Source organism: Baudoinia panamericana (assembly GCF_000338955.1).
Source record: "Baudoinia panamericana UAMH 10762 unplaced genomic scaffold BAUCOscaffold_9, whole genome shotgun sequence".
NCBI classification, from domain to species: Eukaryota; Fungi; Ascomycota; class Dothideomycetes; order Mycosphaerellales; family Teratosphaeriaceae; genus Baudoinia; species Baudoinia panamericana.
The window spans coordinates 633,454-656,971 of NW_006911265.1; the positions used below are offsets into that span (position 1 = coordinate 633,454).

Consider the following 23,518-nt stretch of genomic DNA (forward strand, 5'->3'; position numbering starts at 1 on the left):
GACATCACTTTCGACAAACCTCACCAAGGGATCAAACACCTAACTATACACGACGTGTTGCTCGGCAGAGGCGACAGGCTAACTCGAAATCTTCTCTGCTTCGTGTCGGTACCCTAAAGCGAGCCGCGACGCTGCCCGCGAGGCCCGAGGCTCCACACGAAGATCGGCACAAGAGCAGCAAGTCATCTTGATTACTTGCACAAGACAGGTCCGCCGTGTCCAGTGTGCATCGAACACGTATTCATCGGCCGTTGGATTGTGGCAGAACTTGCGCAAGTGCAGCTTGCCGCATGTCGGTACTTCCGACGTGGGTGGCGGTGCAAACTGTATGCAGTAGCGGCTTTGGGATTCCGAGGACGCCAACGCAGCACGCGACCGAACTCTCTGGCCACTATACGCTTCGGTGTACAAAGGTGCCTATTCTATTTTCTCGCCTCAACCTCGTACTGTGTTGTCGCATCAAAGCTTATCTTCTACTCTCTTCGTTGGGCGCTGGTCGCTGACGAGCCTGTCACTATAGACGTTCAGCTTACATCTTCAGCTTATATGCGCACACGGGATACGAATCATAAATGACCTAATGAGCCTGATGTTGGTCTTCCCAGGTACTCGACTTCGTTCTCTATTGCCCAAGGCAGATCGCGAACGCAGATTGCAATGTCAAGACCGCACAAATCGCACTCTGGACACATAACCCAACAGACTCAGTATCCTTCCGAGGTGTCACGCGAACAATTAACTCGCAACCCGAGCGGCTCTGGTGGGCCAGAGTATAAGAGCAATGCAGCGCAGCATGTATCACGGCTGGCGAAGAAGGCGAGAAGCTCGGATAAGGCCGAGCATAGTGCAAGGAGCGCATCGTCAAGGACACCAACGGCGACTAACAACGCTAATGGGCCCTCCGCGCCGGAAAGGACATCCATGCTAATACCATCCGAACACTTTCGGCCTCTGATGACCACAGTTTCGACAAATCGCTACACATCGCCAGTCATACGTACACCTTCTCTGGTATCTGGATCGTCCGCCTCCACATTCGACAGCCCTAGATCTAATGTTTTGCGGAAGAAGCCTTCCTACTACACACTCCAGAGGAAGGCACACATTGAGCCAGGAGAGTTAGACAGAGCGTCTGCATACACTCGGGAGGAGCGACACAGTGGGACTTTCGACCACACGGTATTGGGTATTTCGCTGCCATCTACCACCCTTCATGCTTCGACCAGCGTACGATACACGCCAAACCCTGAGTCAGAATACGAGATCAGTCGACGACCGTCAGTGACCCGCAACATGGCTTCGCCGACAGGTCCACGTTATGTACCTTCGGCGACGCCTTCAACAAGATACACCACTTCACCGTTCAGTCACGTACCGACTCCGAGCTCAGTCTCGTCTTACTCACCGGCCATAACAGCCTTGAGTAAAGGAGATTCTCGAGCCTCGCGGAAGACGCCTGACCAAAGGAAGCCTCTTCAAGCAGACGATTCGACTGTAAGAAATGGCACATCACGTCTCGGCCTGCCGCCTGTCCGAGAGACATCCACATCCTCGTCGAACTCGACTGTCAAGCCGACGGTGTCGGCAAAGGTACCTCGTCGGAAGGAGCTGCCACGGCGAACATCGACATCAACTGATAGTGTAGACGGTTCGTCGATGCCTTCATATGCAAGACCGACTGCGTCATCGACACGAAGTGCAAAACCACCTGGACACATTCCGCCTGAGCTTGCACATCTCAACGTGGAACCGACGAAGCCTAATACCTTGAAGCCTTTGCCGCCATTACGGCCAAGCAGAGAAGGCACGCCCAGCCTCGGCGACATGCAGTACCAGACTCGAGTAGTTCAAAGCGACTTGCCACCGCTCTACACCACTTACCATAAACGTACTCCGTCACAAGAGACGCCAACATCAATCTCATCACCAACGTTCAAGCAACGCTTTGGCTTTGCTTCGAAAGCGTCCTCGAGGCAGCCGTCACCGCGTATCGACTCTGCGGTCTCGCCTCCACCCTCTGCCCGACAATTTACACGGGCGCCAACGCCGGACCATCAGATTCTGGCCACGCATCGCCAACACCGTCAGGACTCTCCAGTGGTCAGCGTAGCCCCAAGCCCAAGCAAATCGCCTCGCTTCGGTTTCTTCTCCCGCAAATTCAAGGCGGATGTTAGCAAAGTCGCAGAGAAGCCCAAGCGGCCACCTGCTAAAGGTCCTGCCGCCGGCACTGGGCATGAAGGCTATGGTAGGTTCGGCTTCCGCAGCCGCAGTGGCAGCACCGGGAGCAATACTGCTCTGCGTTCACCAAGCACGGATAGCACGAACAGCAGCATGCCTGCACCCCCGGCTTCGCGCAAGAGCAGCGTGGGCAGCAGCCAGGTCGAATCAGAGCACGAAGAGTTTCTCCGTGAACGCCAAGCTCCGGTCATCTTGCGCGGCAGTGGAATTACATCGGACAATGCCGTGTCAACTCCCGACTTAAAACGAATCAGTACGGTAAACTCCTCAACTTCGTCCTCCGTAAGTAGCTATCCACAGCCGCAGCTGCTACCATCCGCCATGGGCTCCGAGCGTGGCATCTCGCCTGTAAAGCGAAGCATCGGCACGCACTCTGCTGCTGAGAGCAGCGAGGATGATGTGTCAGTGCGCTATCCGAGCCGGATAATGCATGGACCTTCCTATCGAAAGCCGCAGTCAGAGAGTAGGCTGGCGGGAAAAGCTCTCGCGCCGATCAACACAAGCATTACGCAAAAGCATCAGTCCACTGACAGTTACGACAACGAAATTTCTGCCTGGCCACAGACCGACAGCACCCTGCCTGGCAGAGGCGACCCTTTCGAAGGCAGGGAGGGCTTGTGGCTGCGGCACCAGCCTTCCCAAACCTTAAAGCCGAACCCCAAGTGGAACTTCTTACAGCGCGCCCAGGCGTCTCCTCGTCCAAAAGGTAAGCAAAGAGCAGCCCCAGTGGAAGATTCGGCAAAACCTGAGCCAGGACAAGGCCCCTATCAGGCCGTTGCGCATTATGCTATGCTCGACTCTGTCGATACTGTCGATCTGTATGAGGTCGAACAACTTCTGCACGAGAACGAGAGTTCACCGGAAGACTCCGCGTACGAAGATACGAGGGCTTCCAAAGTCGTCCCCTACGAGCTCAGGCATGCTAGTCTCCTACCATCGCCACCGAAATCCGAATATGGCAAAGACCCCGACTTTCGGGCGAAGCCGACTCCGCCTCGCATCATGGTGCGACAAGACTATTCCGAGTCGCCGGAGTTGCTACGTGCTGAGGCAGCAGTTCCGCGACTGTCCCCTCACATGGTAGAGATTCCGAGGTCGTCGCAGTTGCCGCAGCTTCGAATCGACCCAACCGCCCGGCCGAACAATCATCCAGCACCGCAGCTGATGACCACTCCCGATACGTCAACTGCACCATTCGGTACTCCGGAGAAGCCCCAAGACGGCTCGCCACGGCAACCGCGCCTGTCACCCATTGGGCGAATACCGAATGTCGTGTCCAAGCGCGACCGAGATCGAAAGCTGCCGGACAACTCCTTCTCCAGGCCATTCGTCCGAAATCAGCCCCATCCCAGCGTGAAACCGCCCGGAACTCTGTACAACCAGATCCGTGAGCTTGCCAGTCCTATAGACTCCGGCTCTCAGCCGGTCTCAAGCACAAGCACAAAGTCCGATGGGCTTACCGGCGAGCAAAAGAGCAGCGTCAACACTAACCCGCCCAGCGTCTCCACGAATCGAACAAGCATGGACGTCAACCCGACGCCGGAGTTTATGTCGTTCGCGCCTCGTAAAAACTCCGAGTTGTCTTATTCTAGTAGCTCTGGCAATGGCAGTTGGTTGGCCGCGCTTGCTGCTGCGCCACTACCTCAACTGGATGACCCTTGGGCTGAATACAATGATCTTTTAGACGATATGATGCCTCAGCCGACACCACTCTTGACGGGTTTATCGCTTGGCGCGCCGTTCCAGTATGCGAATACGCTGTACGACCCTAATAGTCCGTCTATGCCGACACCTTTGTATCACAGCCAGCCGCCAGCGACCACGCTTCCGCCACCGCCACGAGCGAACACAGTGCCTGCTGTACTAAGTGTACCGCAACAGATGGCTCGGTTCAGGCAGCCGTCGCCGTCGCCGTCGCCGGCTCCGACTCCGAATGCTCTGCCTGACCCTGTTGCGAGCAGCGAGCACCGTTCGAGCGTATACAGCGCTCGCCATCACACCGGACTATCACAGGTGAACCCAAACATCGCCACACAATCACAACGAGCTATCGTTTCGGGCACACGAGCCAGCATATCGTCATCGCGCTATAGTCGGGCGTCTGCGCATTCAAGATCAGCGTCACTGCCTGAGACAAACCTTCGCAACTCGCAGTCTAGCCTCACTCCGAGCGCTCGCTTCAAGCGAGATACCCAGCTTTTGGGTATAGCAGAGGACAATGGTGAGGGGCAGGCTGCTCAAGCTAATTTGCGATTTGCGGCCTTGATGACGAGCAAATGGCTCTCATTCGGCAGAGTGCTATTCAGTCCCGCCCACAATGAGATGCGACTTGCCGACGAACCCAAGGTGCTCGTTCTGGATGGCCTCGGAAGCGACTGGTCGTACTATGTCGCGCTGACGTATCCGGCTGCCAAGGTCTTCAGTCTTGGCCCAGCTCTGACTAACGGCAGCACGGCGTGGCCTGGCATCAATCAGACGCCACCGTCCAACCACAAGCATTACCCCCACACTTCGATCACGGCTGCTTTCCCGTTTCCGAAAGGCTTCTTCTCTGCAGTGTTGTTTCGCTTCCCGGTCGCTACCACAGATGCCGCATACCACGCTTGCATCTATGAGTGCAAGCGGGTGTTGAGACCTGGTGGCCACCTCGAGGTAGCAGTTCTCGATCTGGACCTAATGAACATGGGCACCAGAACGCGGAATGCAGTGCGCGGGCTGAAGACCAGGATGCAGGCGCATGATCTTAATGTCAGCCTTCGGAACTCGAGTGATCTGATCTTGCGTTTGATCGGTAAGAGAGGGTTCGAGGATGTGCAGCGCTGTGTCGTTGGGATCCCAGCAGCTGGGCAGATCCCACGCAGTCAGGATCACAGCAGTCGGAGCTCGGGCGAATCAGTCAAGCCGCATCTACGTCGGACAGATAAGCGCGGCAGTTCCAAGCATGAGGTCAGCTTCGCAGAGCTCCTTAGCGATGTCAGCCTGAGTCAGTCAGGCGAAGGCAAAAATACAGATGAAGGCATCACGAAAATGGTGGCCAAGGTTGGCCGTTGGTGGTATTCGACCTGTTATGAGACCAGGCTTCCACCGGGCGATCGAAGCATATGGGCGGACCAAGCCCTCTTGCGCGAGTGTCAGAAACAAGGCACGAGCTTCAGGCTGCTCATCTGCCATGCGCAGAAACCAATGCAAGCACGGCGCCGGACTGTAAGCGTCTAAACCCGCCACCAGCATCACTGGCTCGCTTAGGTGTAATGCATTTCCTATTCACGCAAGTAAGGCTGGACCTAATTCGACTGGGTTTTGAAGGACAATAGGCAATGATCTCTTCTTACCACATTGAGCGTTCTAGCGAGCAATATGCAACGATGTCACCACGATACCATGGCTATTAATCCGTCGCACGGACGGTTTGTAAACAACATTCCACAGCATAGCGAGCGAGGTTTGGGAATGCAGACGCATCAGGCTCACGCCTATGGAACGGGGTCAATGGTGCAGATGCAGTAACGGTGACTTTCGGTTGAGGGTAGTTAGCCATTGATCAACTAGCACTCTACGCCTTCCATGTCCCTTAACCTCATTTCAGGCTGCTCACAGTGACAGTTGAGTCGTAGGCTTGCCAAACCCGCTGACTGACAACTAGCGATCATTGTGTCTATGCTCAAATCGGAGCAAGCCGAGTAACATCGACAATTCGTTTCGTTATCACGATAGCCAATTGCCTTTGAACGAGAGCAGAGTGTAGGTAGACAATGCCTTCTCATTGTGTTACAGCGTAGCTATGGTATCGCTGCTGCTTCGGAAATGCTTTCTAGCCTATCATCTCGACCTGGAAAGGAGATTGACCATGATTATTGACACTCACTCTGGCCGACGTTCAAAATGCTTCCGCTCGAGGGTGAACTGCGTTCCGTCCGGATCTGGATGGCGAGCAAGTTGCAATGGCGCCCTTTTCTGACACCGGAAAAGCATGTCTGCCGGCAGAGGTCTGCTACCCTTCATCTGCACTCGCGCCGCCTTGCACCCAAACTCGTCCTTGGCATTGAGTCCTCGTGCGATGATAGCTCTGTAGCGCTGGTAGAAGTGAGCAAACATAACCACGGTGAACTCGATCTGGACTTGCCCACTAGCGATGTGATTGCAAGTCACAAGCGCTGGCAGCTCCGTGTCATTTTCCACGAGACGGTGACCGCGAACAATGATGCATTCTCAGGCATTCATCCCCTTGTCGCGTTGGACTCGCACCGGGCACACCTGGCTCCTCTGGTACAAAAGGCCTTTCGATCCTGGCAGGAGCAGCAGAGACTACTGGTCCCAAACGATCCTGGGGGCGACGATCTCATTCCTAAGGTACCGCATTTGGAGTTTGTCGCCGTCACGAGAGGTCCCGGTATGCGGAGTAATCTTGCCGTGGGGCTAGACCTCGCGAAGGGCATCGCTCTTGCACAAGACGTTCCTCTCGTCGGAGTTCACCACATGCAGGCTCATGCACTTACACCGCGGCTTCTCGTGGCACAAGCGAACCGTGATGGCTACGACAGGAAATCAATGAACTTGGAAGCAACGAAACCCGAGTTCCCATACTTGAGCATTCTTGTAAGTGGTGGCCACACGATGCTCATGCAGTCGCAGAGCTTGACCGACCATGCTATACTAGCTGAGACGCACGACATTGCCTTGGGCGATTGTCTTGACAAAGCGGCTCGTGCTATATTACCGGCTAATCTTTTGAGACCGCCATATGGCGCAGCGCTTGAACGGTTCGCTTGGCATACCGACGTAAAGGATCTTAGCGATCTGCTGGATCATGAAACGTACGAAGATGCCCCAGGTTCATCGGCTGGGGAGTACATAGCCACGCGGGACACGGCTGCATACAAAGATGCATCTGTCTCGATATACGCAGTGCCTACACGACGGCAGGACGAGCTTGAGCGACGACGAAGTGACTGGGGCTGGTCCCTGGCTCCGCCACTCTCGGAAAGCAAAGGCGGAGAAAAGAGCTCTAGACGTATGGTGTACTCGTTTGCAGGCTTACAGAGCTCAGTCGAGCGATTCATGAAGTTTGAACTCGGTCCGCATGGCGAACTCACACGAACTGCACGGGACCCGGACAAGATCAGCTTGAGCGAACGCCAAGCGATGGCACGAGAAGTGCAGCGAGTAGCATTCGAGCATTTGGCATCTCGCCTTTTGCTCTACCTAACGTCTCCGGATGGCGACGTCAGTATCAATACAGTTGTTGTATCTGGCGGTGTAGCAGCGAACAAATTCCTACGCCATGTCGTACGTGGCATCCTCGACGCCAGAGGGTTCTCTCACATCAAACTGATGTTTCCGCCTATCGAGTTATGCACGGATAATGCATTGATGATCGCATGGGCTGGCATCGAAATGTACGCCGCCGGCTACACCACAAGCCTCGATGTCGGTCCAATCCGCAAATGGCCTCTTGACACAGCGGTAACAGGCGGCGGTATCCTCGAGACGACGGGCTGGATCCACAGTGAAGGAGCGGAGAACCGACTTCACGCAATCGATTGAGACGACAAACCGGGCGGGCAAAGACGCCGAGACAGGATTGACGGCTAGCCTTATGACGGTGGCGACAAGGAATCCATATGATTGTCCTAGCTTCATTCAGTCTTCTGCTTCCGCCGCTGCGTCCCTTCGCTCATCAAAGTCGCCACGTCACCTGCTGTCTTGCCACGCTTTCGATCCTCAGTAACCTCCCTTCCAAGCTCCGTACCATTCGCCACCAATTCGTAGACCCTCGCAATTGGCCGGAAGATGGACTCGTCATCCTCGAAACCACCATCCGCTTCAAAAGTCTCAGCAATTTCCTCCATTTCCCGGACCCATCTATATGCCTTCGGCGGCATACTGACAAGCCCGCGCTCCGCAGTCTTCGCAGCCATGGGATTGAACTGCTCGAGATGCTCCTTGAGCTGCTCAGTCACGCCCAAGTTGTGTGCTGTAGTGAACGACTCGATGGCCAGCGCTGTAAAGCCCTTGGAAAGCGATGCGAAACACATCTTCAGGCCTGTTGCGGACCCGATAGTGTCGTTCACATGCTTCATGCTCAACACCTCCGCTAGATGTTTGCCGGAAGGTTGCGCATCAACCAAGCGGTGAGGTCCGGAAACGACGACACTTGGGCGGGTCCACTTGCCGTCTTCTTGACGCTTTGGTGGACCGCCGATGATTCCACCGTCGATTAAACGGACATCGGGCGATGACTTCGAGAAGAGGTCGTTTATCTCACGCGCTGAACGTGGGCTGATTGCGTTCAAGTCGATGAAGTATAGTGGATTGCCACGCTTCGCAAACGAGGAATTAGAGGAGGCGTCGATGACACGCCGTGCAGTTCCGAGGGCATCGCGAGGCGGGACGATGGACAGGATATAATCAGCTTGATTGCAAAGATCGACGTCCGTCGTAACAAGGTCAATTGAATTATTCCGAGCACGATCTTTCGTCGACTGGCTAGTGGCAGCTCAGCATAAGCACGCAACCGCTGCCAAGCGGACAGACTCACCTCCTGCCTTCTGCGTTCGTAATAACGCGATATTGGTGGGCGGAGAGTAGCTTTGCAATTCCGACACCCATATCTCCAATGGAGAGAATGCCAAGGGTCGCCAAGGGTGAAACTGAAGAGCCCATCATGTCAACTGTCTGAACTTTAGCATCTGAGATACGAAGGCCTACTGCGCTCCTGAAGGTCGTCTCCATAGACGGGACGTCTAGACGATGATTGATAAGCATGACATCACCGCACATATAGTGTCAGTTGGAAACATCAATCGAACATAAAGTCGTAAAAATGATCTACACATATCCTACATATTGGTTTCGTATTGCATCATGCCAAAGTTGCAACCCACTCTCACTCTACGACTGAAGCGGGAGCGCTCCACCCGGCAGCTTCACCTGGAAGACCAAAGCCTGGTTATCCAAGTTGAAGCCACTGCTATCCGCGTACTGGTACTTGCCGCCATTGAGGTAACCGTTCTGCGTGATGAAGTCGTTGTCGCTCAGCGAGAAGAGGAAGTACTCTCCGTCCAGTCCGAGGGTGAGAATGTTGACTGGCACAAGAGCAAGCGATTCCCACTTCTCGTTCAAGAGACCAGTATCTTGGCCACCACCATTGTGCAGGCCAAAGCGGTTCAGTTGGGCGTTGTCGTTGTAGTCGAGCCATTGGCAGTACTGGGCCGCCGTCACGTTGCTGCGCAAGTTTCCGTTGTTGTCCGCGATGGAGCAAGTGTAGCAGTCAGAGCCTGGCGAGATGTTGGTGGCGTTTGAGATGTCAAAAATGTCGACTTGGCGGTAGATGCTCGTGCTTGAGGCTTGACCACGTCCAGCGTTTGAGTCACGAGCGAGGATCATGAACTGTGTGTCACTGACGTAGTGAATCTCACTCTGGTGAGCGACTTTCGAGCCGCTGTCGGATGGAGTGACGTGGTTCTCTGGAACGACGTACTCGCCGACGAGGGTTGGTTGAGACTTGGTGATGTCGTACTCAAGGAGGCGGGCGTAGCGGCTGTTCTTGTTCTTGAGGCCACCTTCTTGGTTGAGAGCAGACTGCATCAGAGCGTAGAGACGGGTGCGCAGGGGGTTGGTAGTGAGACCCTCAAGACCTTGGTTGTTGTCACGGCCGGTCGGGTTGTCGGTAGGGACTGGAGCCAGTGCAGAGTTGTAGATGGGCGGGCTATCGGCCGAGAAGCTCTCCGTGCCATTCCTCAATGGAATAACAGCATTTGGTGGTCGGATGGCACCGATCATGCGGCCGCTGGTTGAGAAATGGTAGATGTATGGACCTGGTTGGAGGGTCAGCAATGGTTTGGACATTACGAAATTTTCTACGCTTACCATATTCGTCAGATACCCAGAACGAGCCGTCAATGCCAAGGAAGAGGCCCTCGGTGTCCATGACCACGCGAGTGCCGCCACTTCCTGCACCGCCGAAGCCGTCACCGGTGTAGTTGACGCTTGGCAGGTCAAATGGGAAGTTAGGGAACGTGAGGTATGGACCGCGAACGTTCGCATCGAGACCGGATGTAGGATTGCCTGACGGGTCGGTGAAAAGAATGGTATCCTGGTAAATCAGGTTGAGGTTAGGTCCAGATGGGCTCGACACCGAGGCGGTCTTGTTTGGTGTGAAGATGATCTTGAACTTGTGTACTCGGTTTTGGTAGTTCAACGTGCCTGCACTCCCATCAGCAACTGAGATCTCATTCCTCCAACCCTCGGCTGCTACGTACCTTGTGTGTTCCATCCTCGATCCGGGATTGCCCAGAGTGTGCCGGTGTAGCTACCGTTAAACAGTTGGATCCAGCTCAAGCGGTCAATAGCAACAGAGCTGCCAATGCCGCCAATGGTGTCTCCAAACTTGTCACGGTCGTTACTGGGGATGAAACCGTAGCCGGCAAGCTGCTGGTAGACGTACGTCTCGCCATTGCAAGTCGTCGTGTTGACCGCGGTGGTGTTCGTGGTCGTTGTCCGCGTAGCGTGGGGAAGGGCAGAGACTGATGAGACGAGTGCGAGAGCAGCTGGCGCTGCGGCCAGCAGTGTTCGTGAGAAATGCATGATGAGATGGTACAATATCTTGTCGGTGTGAGAGGAGGAACAACGAAATGGAAGCAGAGCCTCACTTGCCTATATCAATACTCCCTCGTCCTTCCCCTACTAACCACCACGCCAATGATGCTCTCCCATTCGAAACGCATCGCAACTAGCAAGGTCTCGGTCATGGACAACGTCAGAATCGCCACGCTAAGAGCAGCAAAAGCATCCAGTATGCCCGTCCTCGCCGTGCCGCCCGTCAGGTCCACCTACAATGGCGATGGCAATGGGTGATGTGCCTGCATGAGCGGCTGAAAATTCAGAGTAGTCGTAGCTTGAGCGGTGCAAGCATTGTAGATCTCAGGTAGGGGTCTCAGGCACGCGCCCTGTTCCCGCGCTCTCATTTGGCAAGGGCAAGCGTGGGGCACAATTTTACCTTCTGTTCGATTTCCAGAACAAAGCGGCCGTTGCGGTGGCGTTGCCCTATTCGGACTCTTTGCGTCAAGGGTGCAGCAGGGTGAAGCACGTCAACGTCAAGCGTGGAGAGAAAGAAAGATCGCGGTCGATGTGAGCGAAGATTCGTCACATACCCATCCATTGCGCGAAGTATCGTCGTTCAGCTTCGATAACAGCGCAGCGCTCTCAATCACGTTCTTCATGCCCGTATAGCATTGGACGCGCAGCAATCGACGAAGTTGCAGAAAGCGCAGTGACGAGACCCGCATGAACGCTCAGAAACTAATCAACACCTTGCAGACTCTGTACCATATCCAGTTGTCCCACTCTTCAGACCGCTTGATACTTCCGCAACTGCAAACAAGTCAGCATTCGTACATTCTTACATCCAAGAGGGATAGATGAGTACTCACATCAAGGGTGAGCGCCCGACTGCTATTGACCCCCTGATCCCTCATAACCCCAACCAACGTCTCACTCTCCTGAAACAACCCCGTCTTCAGCGAGATAACCACAAACTGCATTCCCGGCCCCGCATGCTCGCGCACATAATTCGCCAACTGCGTCGTATTCGCATGATCGAGCGCGGCGTCCACCTCGTCCAGCACGAAGAAGGGACTTGGTGCGAATGTATGCACGGCGAACAGTAAGGCCAATGCGGCCATTGTCTTTTCGCCCCCGGACAGGTGTTCCATGTCCCTGAAGCGCTTAAGGGGGGGTGTGGCGGAGTACTTGACCCCAGCGAGGTACGGTTCGTCCTCATTCTCCACGTCCAGATGCGCTTGGCCGCCCAGAGGGAAGGAGGCTGTTTTGGTGAGTTCGCGGTACACGGGCCCGATTTGCTCGGTGATGTGCTCGAGGGCTTTTTGGAAAGCGTCGTAGCGTTGCTGTCTCAAGGTCTCAAACGCTTTCGTCGCTTTCTTCGCGGCGGTGCGGGCATCGTTGAACTCGCGGTCGGTGGCGTGCAAGCGCTCAGATGTCGCCGCGAGGCGGGTCGCTGAGCGGGAGTTGACGGTCATCTTCGCCAAGTCCGCTTCGAGGTCTGCGATGCGCGAGGCGAGCGTTCCCGCTGTCTCGTCATCGTCTGCTTCTTTCAGCTCGTCGTCCAGCTTGCTGAAGTCAATGTGAATGCCATAGTCTGATACCTTCGGCGGCGCGGTAGTTGTATCCTCGCCATCAACTTCCATCGCGCTCGCGTCTTCCTCTTCTTCAAGAATGGCATCTTCAAGCGGCAAAGCATCCAGCTTGCGACTCTTTCGCTCCAACGGGATGGCGATATTGGAGAGCTTGCACTCCTTGAGCGTCGCATACCGCTCGCTCGCCGCCTTCTGCACCTCCGCCTCCAGCCCGCCGACCTCCTTCAGCGTCTTCTCGACCGACTTACTGCGCTTCTGCACTTCCTTTCGCGCCTCGTTCACCGCTGCCCCGTGCCGTTCATACTGCTTCATAGTCTCAGCTAATTGTTCTTGAAGCTGCTCAATCTCCGCATTCAACTCGTCCGTCTCACCCGCGATCGCCGCCCTCTCCTGCTCAAGCGCGGCGACATTCTCCTCGTCCCGCTGAATCTGGGCTTCGATGACACGCAGGCGCTGCTCCGTGCCCGCCACCCGCTGCGTTTCGAAGCTCAACTGATTCTGCAGACGTGAGATCTGTCGCTTGAACTCCTGCTTCTTCTGGTTGGCCTCTTGCTGCAGCGAGCCCTGCAACCTCTCGTACTCGCGGATGCTCTCGTAGCCCAGCCGGTCGCAGAAGTCGGCAAATACTTCGTCCTCCACCTCCGCGATGGCACTGGTGTACTCTTCGAGCGACTGCCTCAGCGTCTCAAGCCCACGCGCTTGCTCCTCGTACTTGGGCTTCGCATCAGCGAGCTGCGCACGCTCGTGCTCCAGCTCCTTGGACTTGGACTCAATGTTGCGGTCGAGTGCCCTCAGCTCGTCCTGCAAGAACTTCAGCTGATTGTCCAGCCCGCTCAGATCAGCCTGCAGCTGCTCCTCCTCCGCCTGGCGCTTATGGCCACGCGGCAAGGCCTCGATGTCGGCTCTGAATTTCTCTGCAAGAGTACGCAGGTTCTCGACCTCAGTCTCCTCGAACCGCCGCTTTCTGTCCGCCGGCTCGGAGCCGCCGGTCATGTTGCCACCTTTGTGGATGACTGTTCCATCAAGCGTGACTGCTTTGGCATCAATGTTGCGCTCGTAGCAGAGGTAACGCGCAATCTTCAGCGTGTCGGTGACCATGGCGTTGCCGCAGACAAAGTTCATCGCCCGTTCAATGTTCGTGTCAAACTCGATCGTGTCGATAGCCAGCCGCATACCCTGGTGTAGACCACGCAGATTGGCATTCGGCTGCTCATGGATGATAGTGTCCAGAGGAATGAATGTGATCTGCGGGATGCGCTGGTCACGGAGGTACTGTATGCACTCCTTCGCCACCTTTTCCGAGTCGACAATGACCGAGTCCCAGTTACGGCCAAGCGCAGTCACAACGGCACTTTCGTACTTCTTCTGCTTTGGAGTACAGAGCTGGTGTACCATGCCTCGGACGCCGGTGAAGATGCGCTTCATTTGGGCCACTATCTCGCGCTGTTGAGTCTCTTTCTGCGTCTCGCGCTGGAAGTCGGTCGCGACGGCCAGCTTCTGCAGGACTTCGAGGAGCTTCTCGTCCAGCTCCCGCTGCTTCTGAGCTGTGCGTTCCCGCTCACTGGCCAGAGCATTGATGGCTTTCTTCTTGCCTTCGATGTCCTTCGTGGTGGACTTGACGCGCGAGGCGACCTCGGCGCGTCGCTCTTTAAGGCCGTTCACTTCGGCGGTCAAGCTGTCAACATGTGCTCGGGTGCTGTCGACCTTCGACTTCAAGCTCTTGACGGTTTCTTCGTCAGTCTTCAACTGGCGCGTGATGTTGTCGACCTTGATTTGGTCGCTACCCGAACGTTTGTAGACCTCAGCACGGAGCTGCTGATACTCCAGCATGTCCTCTTCACCCAACTCGCGGCCCGCTTGCTGTTGCTGTGCGCGCCATTCATCGTCCCATCGGTGCTGAGCCTTCTGTACGGTCGCAAGCTGGCTGTCTAGATGGTCTTTCTGCCTTCGCTGCGAGTCGAAATCTTGCTGGACGTCCTGCAAGGCGCGGCGCTGTTTCTTGAGCTTCTTGTCCATAAGCGCGAGCTTCTCATCGATCGGAAGCAAGGCGTTGGTCTTCTCCTCTACAGCCTTCTCCTTGCGCTTAATCTCGCGCTCGTACTTGCTCACGTCCCTGCCGATTTTGGCTTGCTCTCGCTTGGCCTCGTCGAGCTTGTCTTCGTACTTCTTCACGTTGCGCCTAAACTCCTTCAGCTCCGCTTGATGCTTCTGGATCTCGGCTGTGCTGTCTTCGATGGTGCGTTGGAAGTGGTAGAGCTTCCACAGCACCTGCGTAACGACCGCGTCATCTCGCTCGTCTTCCAACGCATTGAAGCGATCCAGCTCGTCCTTCTGCTGCTGATACTGCTTAATTTCGCCATTGATGCCTCGACGTTGGATCAGCTGGTGATGCTGGTCGTCTTCTGCTTTGTCCTTCTCCGCCCTCAGACGCTCATACTCGGCCTTGTACTCGCCCGAGCCGCTGATCTGCTCTAGCAAGCGTGTGAGATCCTTGGGATCTTGGTTTGCGATGGACTCGACGTCACCTTGAAAGACGAGGAAGTTGCGCGCTTTGATCAGAATGTTCTCCGCTTCGAGGGCCTCGTTATACTGCTTGGCGGTGACGATGCGATTGTTGATGCGATACTCGCTTTGACCGGCGGCGGTGATGGTGCGCTTCCAGCGCTGCTCATCGCCTGCATCATCCTCATACACGGCCATCACCCACGCCGTCTGCGGATCGTGGCGCTGAGTGCTCGTTTGAGTGTCGGCTTCCTCATCGTCGGACGCGCCGGCCTCGGCATCCGCATGACCGTTCAAGTCGCCGTTGACGTGTCCGTTGATCCCGTTCGCTTCGATACCGTCCAGGTCGACCTTGGAATGCTTCAACACACGGCCGCGGTAGATGAGCTCCTTGAGGTGGGTGGAGCGGAGGTGAGAGGATTTGATGCCGAGGACGAAGGAGATGGCATCCATGGAGTTGGACTTGCCGGAACCATTGGGGCCGATGATGGAGGTGAAGTAGGAGTCGCCGAACTGCAGGACATGGTGGCCTTTGTATGACTTGAAGTTGTTCAGCTCGAGCGCGATCAGCTTGCCCATCTTGTCGCAAACACCCCGACGGCGCGAGACAGAGTCACATGAGCTATCGTCCAACGTTTTACATGCGCATGTCGACCGTGCCCTGTTCGCCCGTGGCTCGTTGTGATACTTATTGTCGCGATGAGTTTGTCGACTTTCGGGACCTCGGAAAGGCGACGCGTCGCGGCGCGTTTGGAATGCCTCAGGCCGTAGCCGTAAAGTGACGAGATGCGGCTTGGCCAATCGATGCGCCACGCGGTTGCGGTGAAGGCGGGAGCAAAGAGCAGGGGAGCGAGCAGCAGCAGGACTCCAGGAGGGCATGAGCCACAGCTATGCTCGAGTATGCAATTGATGCTTGACATGCGCGTTAAGGTGTACGACTGTTCGCACGCCATCACCAACCCGCGCCGCTTCTTGTAATAGAGAGACTCTCTCCCTCTTCTCAGGCCACCTTGCTTCATGTTCCTCCTCAACTCCGTCACACTTGTGTAGACATCCGGGTCATGTGTCGCAAGTCATGCTAACGCCCTGCGCCCGCTGGATATGCCCGACGCCTTGTCCGTCAATCAGAAGCTACGCTATCCATACTTCCCCGGCCACGGCTCCAGCTATCTAGACCTCATCCCCGAAGAGGAAGGCGAGGACGACGACGACGACCCCATCTCGGACGCCGAGTTGGAGCGCTTCGCCAGGATGGACGATATCATCGATGCGCCGCGGATGAAGAAGAGTCTGTCGATGCCGTCGGATGTGGACCAGATGGCGGCGGCGAAGGAGGAGAGCTTCAAGCAGAGACCCGGCGATGGCAAGACGAATGGAGCGCATACGCCATGGGACGATGGCGGCGCTGCCGACTACCTCTCCGTGAACCACAGCACATATGACGGGCTTAGTACACCCGGCACACCAGGCTATCTGTCGAGAGCGACCAGCTCGACCGACGTTTCGAGCCATTTCGACTCGTTCGGACAGCACGACTTTCCGCCCGTCGATCGCCTGACCATGTTCGACATCCTCGAGAACCTGGCTCTGCCGCAGCGGTTGGAGAAGATGCAGAATGCGGTGCATGCGCAAGCGGAGAAGGTGCGGCGGCAGCGAGCGAAGCTGGCGTCGCGCGCCCTGTCGAGCAAGAACAACCTCGTCGAACAATGGCGGAAGACGGTGCCCTTGCGACCGGAGGAGCAACTGGATAAGTACCGCAAGCGCATGCGAGACTCCGTCGATCGGCTCGGCCGGCGATGGAACGATGCGAAGAGCGTCACGCTGAAGGAGAAGATCTCCTTCGTCACCGCTGTGCTTAACATCTTCATCTCCGGCTACCTCATCGGCGCCTTTCCGCAGTACTTCCATTATTGGTATACCCTGCAACTGGCGTACGGAGCTGCACCCTTGATCTATGTCGTATTCTCTGCTAATTGGTGGTAGATACTTCATGCCCCTGCGATGGTACAACTACCACAAAATCGGCTTCCACTACTTCCTCGCCGATCTCTGCTACTTCGTCAACCTCCTGCTCATCCTCTCGATATGGTTCTTCCCGCAATCGAAACGCTTACTCATCAGCACCTACTGCCTCGCCTTCGGCAACAACGCCGTTGCCATCGCCATGTGGCGTAATAGTCTTGTGTTTCACAGCTTGGACAAAGTAACCTCGTACGTCTTACCCCACTCCTGCTATACTCCAAACGAACAACGCTAACCATCCATATCCAGCCTCTTCATCCACATCATGCCCTGCGCCACCCTCCACGTCCTCGTCCACCTCATCCCCGAATCCATGCAACTCGCCCACTTCCCCGCGATCCACACCATCAAATACAGCCCCCCCTCCGCCCCGGAACACTACACCCTCCTCGACATGATCGTCTGGGCCACCCTCCCCTACGCCATCTGGCAGCTCTCCTACCACTTCCTCATCACCGTGCGCAAACGCAGCAAAATCGCCGCCGGCCGCCCAACCTCCTTCACCTGGCTCCGTCGCTCCTACCGCGGGAACTTCCTCGGCAAGTTCGTCTTGGGCTTTCCGGAGAAGTACCAAGAAGCCGTGTTCATGGCCGTGCAGTATGTGTACGCGTTACTGACGATGCTGCCGTGTCCGCTATGGTTTTGGTACCGCTGGGCGAGCGCGGGGTTCATGATGGTGGTGTTTGCGTGGGCGACGTGGAATGGCGCAACGTTTTATATCGATGTGTTTGGGAAGAGGATGGAGAAGGAACTGGAGCAGTTACGGAAGGAGGTGGCGAGGATGGGAGCGAAGAGTCCCGAAATGGGAGGGCAGAATGGTGCCAGTCCCTTCACCAGCCCGGCGGGTCCGCAGGGAGTTGATGGTGCCGCTGATGGCGCGGGGAAGACGAGTGCGTTGGATATTGGGCCCAGTGCGGCGGATGGTGGGGAGAAGGATGGGCCGAAGCATCGGCGTGTTTTGAGCGAGGCGTCGTCGACGTACTTGTCTGATGGCGGTATGGGTCATGATGGGCTTGTCAGTGCGCCGGAGACGCCTGGGTTGGAGTTGAAGAAGACGCTGGGCGCGTTGAACCCGGAGACGCAGGTTGGACCTAATGATATTCCGAATCTGAATGGGAGAGCTGGAGACACGGACGCGAGTCAGAGTGTTACGGATGCGGAGGAGGAGGATGGGGAGGGGAAGAAGGACGCTTGATGGCGTATGATGATGATTAGATGGCGTGGCTTCTGAAGGGTTTAGCGAGCGAGCGAGCAAGTTGGCGTTCATGAGGCGCGGTTGGTAATCGATATGAAAGTCGTTGGCTGGGTACGAGCATAGTGATAGATACCCCCCAACGTTACTGACGTAGAACGAGTAATACGAGTCGCCCCCATGCGAAACATAACATGTCTCCGAATGCTGTCCCGACCATATGATTGCTCAATGGTGAAAATGTATGTAACGTCGCAGTCGACCCGCTATTTCAGTCCGTCAGGTTAAGAGCAGGAGATACAGGACGTGGAAGATCCATCTGTCGCATCGTCCTCAACCCCAATGAAGGGATTTGACCGGTCAGTACGCGTCGTATGTACAGGCGCATTGTCCGGTACAGATGCGATGGAGTCCGAAAGAAGCCCGTTTGCACGAAACTCGATGCCACTGCATTCGCTAGCGTGCCAAGACCCGCGTTAAACGGACGTCTGCTCCGACGTCAAGGCTTCCTTCACTTCTTCTTTCCCAGGCATGTCGCTGCAGCATGTTGCACAGAGTCGGAGGGTGGCGTAGGGGGACACTATGGAGACCCTCGACAACACTGAATGGGATGTAGTCATCTCCGGCACAGGCTTGCCGCAGTCTCTACTCGCCCTGTGCGTCTACCAGACTCCTTCCGCCATACGACTCGGGCTGACTGACAGAAGCTTCGTGAAGCGCGCTATCACGTTCCGGCAAGAAAGTACTCCACATTGACCACAATGACTATTATGGTGGGGACGAGGCGGCGTTCTCGTTGACCGAAGCGGAAGGATGGGCGCGAAAACACAGTAACAGCACATCTGAGCAATCCGTCTTCAGTAAGGCTGCCGTCAGGACCTTGGAAGTCAACGATGCGGTGAAGTCCAAGCTGGGAACCCCACGAGCATACTCTTTCGCGCTTGCGCCTCAGCTCATTTACACTCGATCGAACCTGCTGCAGGCTCTGGTCTCCTCCCGTACCCACAGCCAGCTCGACTTCCAAGCCGTCGGCTCATGGTTCGCCGTCGTCAACGATCAGAACGACCCAGATGCTGCCCCACGCCTTATACGCGTCCCGAGCGGAAGAGAAGACGTCTTCCGGGACGCCACGCTCGACCTTCGCGCCAAGCGTTCGTTGATGCGCTTCATCCGCTTCGTCGGCAGCTACGATGAGGATGGCGAGCGCGAGAAGTGGGTCCAGTTCAGAGAGCAGCCTGTCCATTCATGCCTAAGGGACCAATTCAGCCTGCCAGACGCTGCGATAGAAGCTTTACTAGCCCTAGCTTTACCGCCGTATGCGAATATCGAACCGACTATGGCGACTGTCGTACCGCGCGTCAGACAGCATTTACAGAGCATCGGCGTGTTTGGTGCAGGCTTTGCAGCAGTCTTGCCGAAGTGGGGCGGCCTGGCGGAGATAGCACAGGTTGCTTGCCGTGCGTGCGCTGTAGGCGGCGGGGTGTATGTGCTTGGTAAAGGCATTACAAATGCTACCAAGTCTGAAGTTGGAGTGACTTTGGAGCTCAGTCCTGGTGAGAAGATCAAGACCCAGTGGTTGGTCGGCTGCTCCAAAGACCTCCCAACATCAGGGTCTTACACGTCCGACCTGAAGGACAATAGTGGTGCCATCGCGAAAAGAGTGGCAGTAATTTCATCACCACTAACGTCGCTCTTTCCGCCAACATCCGAGGGCGGTCCACTACCTGCGGGCGCGGTGGTTGTCGCAAAAAGCGCAACTTCACCTCGCGCTACCGTGCAGATTCTGGCCCATTCAAGCGAGTCCGGAGAGTGTCCTACAGGTCAATGTGAGTATCCATATCTCTACCAATCAACAATCCACGTACCCTGTGATCTGATGAACACTCATTTTGAATACTTATCTACATTGTCCGAACTTCATTGACGATGCTATATCTCTGACAACCTGATGCTGTCACATATACACTACTCACATATCATGATACCTTTAAATGCTGGGTGCATTGCTGATTTGTGACTCCAGGTGTTCTCTACGCTACATCCACTGGCTCCGACGGATTGGATGTCATTGACGAAGCGATAAGCTCACTGCTTCGGAGTATTGGTGAAGAGCCAGTCCCGGATATCCTCTGGCGGATGGATTATGTGCAAACTTCGCATGACCAGAGTGACAATGGTCTCTCGGTCGATGGACCGATAGTCACTTTGCCGTCCTTGTCGATTGACGCAGTATATGAGGACAAGTTACTGAACAGCACTAAGGAAGTGTGGCAGATGATCACTGGAGGGAGCGAGGGAGCCTTTATGAAATTTGAGCCGCGGGAAGGCATTGATGAAGATGAAGCAGATGATGGGTAGTGGCGGGAAGATCGTGAAGACGAGTCTGCTCTCACACATATGCTGTCCTAGTAAGTCCGTCACGCCGCTTGTCTGCTACAATAAGCTGAGCGACATGGTTCCGTTCATCGTAGTATATCAATGCATGAGTATTACGTCTTCCGCTCCCATTGCCGATGGGCACCTTAACCAGCTTTTCCATCTACTCACTCCGTTAAGAATCAACAAACTTCGCATATGGCTATTTATTTGTACCATCTCGGTATCACTGAGAGCTGTTAGCAATCCATCAGACCACCGATCACCTTGTCACTGCGCCTACGGTTCGAAAACGTGCATCTGGCTACTTACGAATACCAGAGCACCATCCCAAGGCTACTGTACTTCCTTCACTGCCATATGGAACATCGAAGACCTCATTGCTGCCCTAAGACCTTGGGATGCCCTACAACAGAACGATGATCTACGTCCATCGCAACTGCCTCCTGTAGCGTGCCTTCCGCATCTAGAACAAATACGCTCATCAGCTGCCGTAGCCACGTGGCTGGACAGTAGTCATAAGTAAGTTTCTTCTCGCTGCCTCTCTTCCCTTTTCTCCCTTCATGCTGCTGCTGCCGGTACTGCTTGCTGTACCATTACACGTGGAGATCAATCGCTAATCTACTGTCCATAGTGAAAGCAAACATTCCACGTCCCGATATCGCAAACAGCACCGATCGCCACACAAGGACACGACAGTCACCGCACGAGCAGCCGCGTGGCTGAGAACACCCCATTCACTTGCATAAGATGCCCCGCTCCCGCCAGTACGATGACCCCATCGAAAGCTTCTTTGACGGTGACTCCGCCATCTTCCAGTTTGATGACGGCGACTTCCCACCACTCCCGACCACTGAAGCTGATCGACCAAGAAGCACCGTCTATTCAGGCGCCCACCGCGTCCCGGCTTTGAGTTTAAACCGTCATCAAGGCGCAGCCAGCATGTCTGCCTCCCCCATCGGCGCAAACCCCAGCGTCAACGAAGCGTCCATCCAAGCCAGCACTACCCAGAGCGCATGTGTCCTCCCAGAAATCAAGCGCATCATATCGCTCCCTGCGACCGCCTTCGATAACCCGGAGATGGAGAGCCTACACAAGCATGTGTGGCGTGCTGATCTCTCCAAAGCCGAGCTCGAGGCTTTGCTGTACATCACCGATCTAAAGCTTAAGGCGTCCATCAAGGAGCAGATGAAGGCGCATACCAAGGAGCTGGAGAAGCTGAAGAAGAAGCGCGATGCATGGTTCTACGTACCCGCTCACGATGACGAGGGTGATATCAGAGGAGACATCTGCATGAAGTGAGTGGCATCACCCCTAAAGCATAGGTTTCCCAAACTTGTTCATCGCTGACACAGTACCTCTTCCTCGTAGGGTGATGGAGAGATGGGGCCACGAGAAGATGGTGGAGGAGATGACGGGCAAAAAGCCGGATGAGGGTGTAAGGCGTTAGATATTGGCAGCCCTTCATTGGCATAGCACGGCGTGAGCGTGATAAAATCGCTACGAGCACTCATGATGTGATGATCAGGATGTGGGGAACAGCTGCAGATAGCCAGGTTACGCAGAACTGCTTGGCTCACTCCCAATATTATAGCCCGCTCTCAACGCGCTGTCAACACTATGAGTGCTGGTTACGATGTTCGGAAGATGGGTAGGTCCCAGATCCCACAGAGACGTTTTGGCGGCCTCCCGAAGTAACAGCTTGCGCCCAACGTGATATACATGCCATGAGCATTCTCTTTGCTCTCGCTACGGCGGTGGGAAGCCATTCGGTTTGTAAAATTTCCGGAGACCCCTGGGCGTCATCTCAAACTCGTAGCCTGCCTTCAAAGTGATATGCATGCCATGAGTGGTTTTTAGCCCTTGCTACGGCGTTGGGGTTACGAGCAAGACGTCTTTTTACAAAATACTGCTGCGGCAGATCCCCAACATCATGCCACGACCATACGGTGCTGTGTGCACTATAGATGCCTATTGCGGCAGGACTAGCAGATGGGAATGCCTGGCGGTCATTCAATGATTCGGAGATGCATCTACAGACTCCCAACTTCATAGCCTTGTCTCCGAGGTGTGATAGAGGCTATAAGCCTTCCACACAGCCGTTGTGATCATCTCCCTCTGACGTACATCTTCTGCACCAGGACCACAAGCCCTCCATCCTCGGCATCACCGTTCCAGTCGTCCATTATGCTCACCCCAACGTCGTCCCCTCCGATAACAGGAAAACCGATGCTCACGTTCCGGCCTTCGAACTCTGGCTGACCCATGAGCTCCGTAATAACAACTCGTGCTGCATTCTCCGAGTCAAATACGCCGATGATATCGTGCTTCGCTGGCCTATTGCGGGTCTTGCTTGAGTGGTGCACGGAGAGGACATGGACATGGCGAAAGCCGTACAGCGTGGTGAGAAGCCGGCGGATGGGGGCCAGGAGTCCTAGCAGAACTATGCTTGTCAAAACGCCACCGAGGTATGCGAGAGAGGTGGCCATGAAGCCCCAATGGGGGAACGGAGCGTCTGGTAGATCGAGGCCGTTCTCGTGCTCGTCTTCCAGAAACGCTCCGTCGTCACCGAGCAAACCGTTCCGAATGACCAGAATTGGAGTAGGTGCAGCTGGCGCAATCTCCATAGGTGCCGCGTTGGTTTCCTTGCTTAACGTACCTAAGCCGCGAGGCTGTTGCGCAGGAATTTGTTGTTCCACGTCTCGTGCAGTCACCAGGATCTTGCTTGATTCAGTCATGTTTGTGCGGCCGGAGATTGACACAGTTACTGTGTGCTTCCTAATCGCCACGTGCCCGATAACATCGGTGAGATCTGTGGCGGCATGGTATCGACAGTACGCTGACGAGTTCGTACAGCCATACATATGTCTGTCTTGCAGCCTGCAATCAGCGCTTCTTATCATGTGCCTTCGTCTTCTACGTCCTCCACTTGCATGTGCCTACGAGCGCCCACTCGCTCGACTTTTACAGGGTAGATGTTGTTGATTTCTTCCTCAAAACGCTTCATCTCATCATCAATGTCACCGTCCCGTTT

The 23,518-nt window shown here is 55.4% G+C and overlaps 8 protein-coding genes across 8 annotated transcripts; 5 read left to right on the plus strand and 3 right to left on the minus strand.

The window, feature by feature from the left end:
* The first annotated feature begins 518 nt into the window (after positions 1–518).
* Positions 519–5,809, plus strand: BAUCODRAFT_35847 (uncharacterized protein). The gene has a single exon (XM_007679867.1). It carries the CDS (start codon positions 658–660, stop codon positions 5,452–5,454), a length of 4,797 nt encoding a protein of 1,598 aa, XP_007678057.1. The 5' UTR covers positions 519–657; the 3' UTR covers positions 5,455–5,809.
* Positions 5,810–6,267: 458 nt separating this feature from the next.
* BAUCODRAFT_54455 (uncharacterized protein) lies at positions 6,268–7,737 on the plus strand (the record flags this gene model as incomplete). The annotated part of the gene is made up of 3 exons (XM_007679950.1): positions 6,268–6,549; positions 6,604–7,069; positions 7,145–7,737. Coding segments are annotated over 3 exons (1,341 nt in total), but the record flags the coding sequence as incomplete, so codon positions are not given.
* Positions 7,738–7,828: 91 nt separating this feature from the next.
* BAUCODRAFT_578598 (uncharacterized protein) lies at positions 7,829–8,901 on the minus strand (the record flags this gene model as incomplete). Its single annotated transcript, XM_007680212.1, has 2 exons — positions 7,829–8,724; positions 8,777–8,901. 2 exons carry the CDS (start codon positions 8,899–8,901, stop codon positions 7,875–7,877), a joined length of 975 nt encoding a protein of 324 aa, XP_007678402.1. The 3' UTR covers positions 7,829–7,874.
* A 228-nt stretch (positions 8,902–9,129) lies between these two features.
* Positions 9,130–10,824, minus strand: BAUCODRAFT_74155 (uncharacterized protein; the record flags this gene model as incomplete). The annotated part of the gene is made up of 3 exons (XM_007680042.1): positions 9,130–10,055; positions 10,108–10,443; positions 10,500–10,824. The coding sequence occupies 3 exons, from the start codon at positions 10,822–10,824 to the stop codon at positions 9,130–9,132; spliced, it is 1,587 nt and encodes a 528-aa protein (XP_007678232.1).
* Positions 10,825–16,211: 5,387 nt separating this feature from the next.
* On the plus strand, positions 16,212–18,111 carry BAUCODRAFT_73446 (uncharacterized protein; the record flags this gene model as incomplete). The annotated part of the gene is made up of 3 exons (XM_007679985.1): positions 16,212–16,825; positions 16,878–17,105; positions 17,166–18,111. 3 exons carry the CDS (start codon positions 16,212–16,214, stop codon positions 18,109–18,111), a joined length of 1,788 nt encoding a protein of 595 aa, XP_007678175.1.
* A 560-nt stretch (positions 18,112–18,671) lies between these two features.
* BAUCODRAFT_35856 (uncharacterized protein) lies at positions 18,672–20,473 on the plus strand. Its single transcript, XM_007679868.1, has 3 exons — positions 18,672–18,764; positions 18,826–19,934; positions 20,132–20,473. The coding sequence occupies exons 1-3, from the start codon at positions 18,691–18,693 to the stop codon at positions 20,464–20,466; spliced, it is 1,518 nt and encodes a 505-aa protein (XP_007678058.1). The 5' UTR covers positions 18,672–18,690; the 3' UTR covers positions 20,467–20,473.
* Positions 20,474–21,548: 1,075 nt separating this feature from the next.
* On the plus strand, positions 21,549–22,040 carry BAUCODRAFT_140924 (uncharacterized protein). The gene is made up of 2 exons (XM_007680213.1): positions 21,549–21,782; positions 21,856–22,040. Exons 1-2 carry the CDS (start codon positions 21,565–21,567, stop codon positions 21,932–21,934), a joined length of 297 nt encoding a protein of 98 aa, XP_007678403.1. The 5' UTR covers positions 21,549–21,564; the 3' UTR covers positions 21,935–22,040.
* Positions 22,041–22,254: 214 nt separating this feature from the next.
* BAUCODRAFT_578600 (uncharacterized protein) lies at positions 22,255–23,222 on the minus strand (the record flags this gene model as incomplete). The annotated part of the gene is made up of 1 exon (XM_007680214.1): positions 22,255–23,222. The coding sequence occupies one exon, from the start codon at positions 23,220–23,222 to the stop codon at positions 22,593–22,595; it is 630 nt and encodes a 209-aa protein (XP_007678404.1). The 3' UTR covers positions 22,255–22,592.
* Positions 23,223–23,518: the final 296 nt, after the last annotated feature.